Source organism: Monodelphis domestica, chromosome 5, assembly GCF_027887165.1.
Source record: "Monodelphis domestica isolate mMonDom1 chromosome 5, mMonDom1.pri, whole genome shotgun sequence".
Classification (NCBI taxonomy): Eukaryota; Metazoa; Chordata; class Mammalia; order Didelphimorphia; family Didelphidae; genus Monodelphis; species Monodelphis domestica.
In genome coordinates, this window is record NC_077231.1 from 326,969,107 (window position 1) to 326,975,328 (window position 6,222).

The window sequence follows — 6,222 nt, forward strand, 5'->3', positions numbered from 1 at the left end:
CGAGCGCCTTCCTCTTCCCCCTCCCAAGGGTGCTGAGGGCTCAGGGTGGGGGCCCAGGGAGCCAGACAGAGCAGGAGGAGGGCTCAGGGAGCGGCCCACAGATGGATCCTGGGGTGTCTGTGCAGCATGGCTGAAGTCGGTCAGCGCTCCATCAGGAATGACTGAGCCGGACGGAGACGCATCTGACCGGGGGTCTCAGCCTCTTTCCTTGGCGCCCTGGAGTGAGGGGGGCTGCATTCTGCCCCTGCCCAGCCACCACGCCTCCGGGAGCCCAGGGCGTCTCTGTCTGTCTGTCTGTTCTTTCCTGGTGCTCCGCAAGGAGGGCATGTCGAAGCATGAACCCGAGAGAAGGATCCAGGGGTTCCCATGGCAACTGGGGGCAGGAGCAGAGCTCCTGGGCTGGAAGGAAACCAAGCAGCAATGACCTTGCTTTGAGCTCATTTGGGCAGCCACCGGGCCTGGCCCCAGAGTGGGAACGGGTGCTTACGATCTGGCAGATTCCCCTCACTGGCTTCTAGACCGAAGGAGGCTACAGCGCACTGGCATTAGGAAAGTAGACCAGCACAAGGGTGACCCTCCTGAGCTGCCCCCCCTTCGTTTGTAATGAATTCCACCCAAAGGGAATGTCATGAGGGCTCATGACCAAAGAAGACTACTTCTCGGCCCAGGACCAGGAGAGCCCTTCTGACCCCCTCCAAGCCTCCGACATAGGATTGCTTCTCGAACTGCCTAACTGAGCGCTGAGCCCAACAGAATCCCTGGGCGTGCAAAAGGAGAGGCGCTCTTGTTCTAACCTCAGCCACGGGTTCACTGATAATAGGGAACACCGCCTGGGAGGGCCAGTAGGGTCCCCAGTAGTCGGGTGCATAAGCCTTCAGGTATCCCTAGAAGCTTGAGGGGCAGCAGTCAGGGCCCTCTGGAGGTCTGGGCGCTCGGAGGACTGTCGAAGAGGGAGCGCTGCGTTCCTGTTCTATTTCTGAGATCCTACCTGGCTTACTTGAACACAATTCATCAACGGGAAATTGGGAGAAAAGCCCTCTGCTTCCTAGATCCCGGGGAAGGGCTCAGGAGCACAGGCAGAAATCACTGACTTAGCCTGCCCCTTCCCACCCCAGGAATGTTCTCCCCTGCCTCCTGGCGCTCTGCCCATTGGGAAACCCAGTCATTTTCATGATTCTGCTCTATTGCTGGGGGAGGGGGCTCTTCTTCTCTCCTCTTTGCAGGTACAGCCCATCCTCCAGGCTTGATACAACCTGGGCTCCATCCTGAGCCCTCTCGTCTCTTCCTGCATTCACTCGGCGGTCCCTTCAGTGTCAATAGGCTCAGCAGCTCCTCACACGGCTGCCCCATCAGCCTTCATTCCTCCTGCGTGTTGAACCTGCCCCTGTCACTGCTCCACATCTCCATGTGGACATCCCATTGCAACAAACAGAACACGTTCCCCCCATGAAGCCCCCCTCCTATTTCTACTGAGAATCCTGCCAATTCTCACTCTCGCCCCGATTCCGTCATCAGCCACCAGGATGGGACGCCTGGGAGTCATCACGAACTTCCCACCTGCCTTCCTCCATGTCCAACTGGTGGCCAAGCCCAAGAGATCCCACCTGGCCCACATCAAGTCCACTCACACCCCCATCTCCGTCTCCTCACCTCTTGCCTCGATGCTCCTCTCCATCCATCCTCTACCCGGTGGCCAAATGAATGTCCCACAGCTTGTCAGGTCTGACCATGTTGGAGCTTCTCTCTCCATCTCTCCCTCTCTGTCTCTGTATCTCTCCTGTCTCTCTCCATCCCTGTCTCTGTCTCTCTGTCTCTCTGTGTGTCTCTCTCTGTCTCTTCTCTCTCTGTCTCCGTCTCTCTCTGTCTCTCTGTCTCTGTCTCTCTCTGTCTCTCTCTCTCCCTCACTCTCTGTCTCTCCCTCTGCCTCTGCCTCTCTCTCTTTCTGTCTCTCTCTCTGTCTCTCTGTCTCTGTCTCTGTCTCTGTCTCTCCCTCTCTCTCCCTCCCTCTCTCTCTGTCTCTCTACTCTGTCTTTGTGTCTCTCCTCTATCTCTCTCCTCTGTCTCCTTTTCTGTCTCTCTCATCAATTAACCCTGGAGGTCCCCAGGGGCTATATTGCCCTCCCCCCCAGGGTGCTCCTTTGCTCTTAGATTCTCTGCAGAGGCTCCTCTAGTGCAGCTAGAATGGTGGTCTGGTTGATCTGTTGAGTCAGAGGCCTCAGTTCGAATCCTGCCTCTGCTGCTCCCTGTGTGGCCCTGGGATGGTGACTTTCCCTGCTGAGCCTCCTTCTTCTCTGCAGGCTCCCCTTCAGGCCCAGCTATAGGCCGGGGCTTGGCTGGTTCTTGTGCTCATCTCCTCCTCAGGGCCTTCTTTGCCTCCTGGGCCGCTGGCCGCCCCAAGCACCCGCCCAGGGTCTTCCTCCCAGCTGGCTGAGGTGGAGCTGCCCGTCCTTGATCCCGAGGATGCTGCTGCCAGTTCGGAGCTTGGAGGAGGCTCCCTGCGGAAGGCCGAAGGCTCCGAGGCCGGAGCAGGGGCTGGCCTCGGGAGGGGCAACCTTTCTGGGCAGGGAGACCCCCCTCTGCACCCTTGGACAGCCCTGGGTCTGAGAGACATTTAAGGAGCCACTGAGGAGCGAGTGCCCTCTGTGCCCCTCTGGAGGCCCACTGGGGCTCCTTCCCAGCCTCACGGGACTACAGAGAGGCCACTAGAGGCTGCACAGGTGGCAGTCAGTCCTGGGGAGGTGGCCGGAGGCTGGGCAGGGGAAAGGCCTGAAGGAAGCCCTCCAGTCCCAGCCCTCTGCCAATGGCACACTGCCCTGGCCCAGCAGCCTCCCCGTGGCCCGTATCCACGCTGCCCTGGCCCAGTGGTCTCTGCCACGGCTTGGGGCATCAGCGGCCTCCCCGTGGCCCGTATCCACACTGCCCTGGCCCAGCGGCCTCCCCGTGGCCCGTATCCACACTGCCCTGGCCCAGTGGACTCTGCCATGGCTTGGGGCATCAGCGGCCTCCCCGTGGCCCGTATCCACGCTGCCCTGGCCCAGTGGACTCTGCCATGGCTTGGGGCATCAGTGGCCTCCCCGTGGCCCGTATCCACACTGCCCTGGCCCAGTGGCCTCCCTGTGGCCCATATCCATGCTGCCCTGGCCCAGTGGTCTCTGCCATGGCTTGGGGCATCAGTGGCCTCCCCGTGGCCCGTATCCACGCTGCCTTTGCAGCTCTCGTCTGGGCAGCGGGAGGCCGCTCCGGCGCCGTCTGTCGGGGGGCATCTGGGCCCTCAGTGGGGCCCACTGACGGACGGACTGGCCGAGTCACTCGTCTCTGCTCCAGGGCTTCTGGCTCTTCTGGGGCCTGCAAAAGGCCATCCTGGCCCTTCCTCGGCGTCCAGGGAAGGTGCAGCTGCCTCCTCTCGGCTCAGAGGCCAGCCGCCTGCCCCTCCCACCACATCTAGGCCCCTCCTCCTGGCCCCCTCCCCATTCGCCCCGGCCTGGAGCCACCTTCCTTGGCTTTGCTCTCCCCACCTGAGGCTGCTCTATCCTGTCTCCCAGCCCTGAAAGAAGGCTCAGAGATCCGGGCTGTGCAGGCGGGGCATCCGGAGGTTCCTCTGAGGCCAGCTGGTCAGAGCCTCTCATTGGACAGAGGAGGCAACCGAGGCCCAAGAGTAAAGTGACTTACCCAGGGCCACACAACTAGGAAAGAGCAGAGGCAGGACTTGAACTCGGGTCCTCAGACCCCAAGTCCAGTCCTTTCCTCACTGAATCTCCCTGTCCCCCAGAAAGTCCTGGCCTTGAAGCCCCCTTATTGCCAGTGTGACCAGAGAGAGTTCCTTCCTCTTGATGAGCCTTAGTTTACTCCTCTGGCAAATGGGGATGAGCGTTCTTGCAGATCCAGGGCATTGTAAGCCCCCCCAAGGGTGTGTATGGTCCTGGGGGTCTAAGGCAAGCTCCCTATTTCCTTCCCCTCCTAGACCCCAGGGCCACAGAAGAACCACGAAAGGCGCTGCCCCAACAGGGCCTCGGGTGCCCCCGAACAGAGGAGGTTCCTGGGCTCTGGGCTCTGGCCTCCCTCTCCTGCCTGGCCTGGGCATGACCCACCCCCAGCTCTGCTCTGGGGCCTCAGGAAATCCCCCAAAGAAAAGGAAGTCGCTGACTCACAGGGCACCCAAGGGAGACAGACCCCTGCCCGGCGACCGTGGCCTGACTGCTCTCCCTCTGGCCTGGCAGCTACCAGGAGCCCAGGAGAACCACGTACGAGGACTCCCAAAATAGCCCACAAACTATCTCATGACTCCGTGTGCTGCCAAGGCCCAGCCTGAGCCCAGGGACCAAGGAAAGGAGGCCAAATGGACTCGCTGCCCTTGTGTGGTCAAGCCCCGGAGCATCCTGCATTCAGGGCCCAAAGCAGTCCGTTCAGGGCCAGGAAGAACCGGGTTCAGGTCCTCCCTTTGACACCACGTAGCCGAGCAGCTGTGGACCCGCCACGTCACCTCTCAGAGTGACAGCATCGTTCTCTGGGAAATGGGGGCAGGGTCTTGCCTCAGGGACCCCCCCATCCAGCCCCCCATGAAACAAGCCCCCCCGATGAATCTCCGTCCAGCCCCCGGAAAGGAGGGAACGTAATGCCCTGAGCGTTTGCCTAGACCTCTGGGAGGCTGCCTCCTGGTGCCTGCTGGGAAGGCTTTGGGGGTGCCGGCTGGTGGCAGTGCTCTGTTGGTGAAGGGAGGGCACGTGTGCCCCAAACTCGGACCCCTGAAGGCCGGGGGGCCCAGAGGGTGCAGCCTCTGCCCTCAGACAGTGTCCCAAAGCCACAGTGCAGGGGTGCAAAGGCCCCTCCGAACCCCTCACTGGGCTCCTCTGCAGCAGCGCACATCTATGTAGCCCAGGCACCCCGGGCAGCAGGGGGAGAGCCCGGGAACCCTGGGCAGCCAGGGGGAGAGCCCAGGTGCCCCAGGCAGCCGGGGGAGAGCCCAGGCTCTGGGATCCCGAGGGGCCTCCGGGGGCTGCTCCCCACACAGCCGGGGGCCTGGGCAGATCCGCTGCCAGCCCTGCCCTGGGCTCCTGGGCTCAAGGAGGGGCGCACACTGGTTGACTGTACGTTGTGTCCTGGCCCTCTGGCTGCGGCCTGTGCCGAGTCTCCAGTTGAGCCTTTGGGCCTTATCTCCTCCCAGGGCCCAGGCCCGGCCCGGCCCCCTTGAGGCCCGCTGCCTGGTGCCAGGCGGCGGAGGGAAAGCCCCAGGCCAAGAGCTCCTGGGCCGGCTGGGCGCATCTGGCCCCTCCGAGTCGAACCCTGGGCTCTCTGGCAGGCCCAATGCCCGGGAACCCAGGGAGCCAAGCCCTTGGGCCCTGAGAGCTCTTTGTGTACACTCCAAGAGGAGGCTCCGGCCCCGCCGGCCTCCCTCCCGGGTCTCCCTGAAGAGAGGGGCCACGCGAAGCCGCTCCGGGCCACCGTATCCGGGCAGGAACATGGCCTCATCTTCCCAAATGGCCTTCGGGGAGCGCTTCCAGGGTGCCCGCTGGTGGGGGCATCTGGTCTGCCCAGGGCAGCCCCGGATCCTGGACACAGAGGATGGATTCGGAGGCCGAGCTGGGCCGACACTGGCCCCAATGAGGCCCTTTGGGAGTCAGGGGCGGGGGGTGATGGTGGTGGAACAGGAAACCCTGAGCAGGCCCTGATGGAGACGGCCAGAGCAGCGACTTCCCAGGACATTCTGCCCACCAGAGCCGGGTGGGGGCAGCCACCGCATACGGAGAGGAGACGCCGCCGGGAGCCGGGGCACCTATATGGGGAGAGAGAAGACCCCCAAGTGCAGGAGCTGGAGAAGGAGGAGAGTGTCGAGAATTGAGTGAAGGAGAGCAAAGGGACTGCCTGGACCCGTGGGCACCCAGGGGAGAAGAGAGGAGCTGGGCTTCCAGAGGCGCAGCAGGGGGCGGGGGCGGGGCCCATGAAAGGGGGAGCACAGAGGGGCGGCCCTTGGACTGTTTGGTTTGGAAGTGAGAGGCCCCCCCCCCCGGGGCCCTTGGCCAGCACTTGCTCATCTCTAGGCCAGGCTTCCATCTGTCCCCTCTCCCACCCTCCCTCTCTCCCAAGGGCCCAGTTCTTCCCAGGGCCAGCCCAGACCCAAGCAGGTCTAGGCCTTTAGAGGGAAGGGGGCCTCACCACTGAAGGGTGCTGCCTTCTTCTGGCCAAACCTGGACCAGGGGCCTCCCTGGGGTGCTGCAGGGAGCTGTA

The 6,222-nt window shown here is 63.0% G+C and overlaps 1 protein-coding gene across 1 annotated transcript; it reads left to right on the forward strand.

The window, feature by feature from the left end:
* Nucleotides 1–1,523: 1,523 nt before the first annotated feature.
* On the forward strand, nt 1,524–5,188 carry LOC130454747 (cuticle collagen 34-like). The gene is made up of 3 exons (XM_056800686.1): nt 1,524–1,689; nt 2,362–2,511; nt 4,854–5,188. The coding sequence occupies exons 1-3, from the start codon at nt 1,524–1,526 to the stop codon at nt 5,186–5,188; spliced, it is 651 nt and encodes a 216-aa protein (XP_056656664.1).
* Nucleotides 5,189–6,222: the final 1,034 nt, after the last annotated feature.

Excerpts from the sequence above, each read along its gene's own strand:
- LOC130454747 (XM_056800686.1), top strand. The coding sequence starts at position 1,524 with ATGGGACGCCTGGGAGTCATCACGAACTTCCCACCTGCCTTCCTCCAT. Across the intron at positions 1,690-2,361 it reads CTCCATCCATCCTCTACCCG|GGCCTTCTTTGCCTCCTGGG; the intron begins GTGGCCAAATGA and ends TCTCCTCCTCAG. Across the intron at positions 2,512-4,853 it reads CTCCCTGCGGAAGGCCGAAG|CAGCGCACATCTATGTAGCC; the intron begins GCTCCGAGGCCG and ends GCTCCTCTGCAG.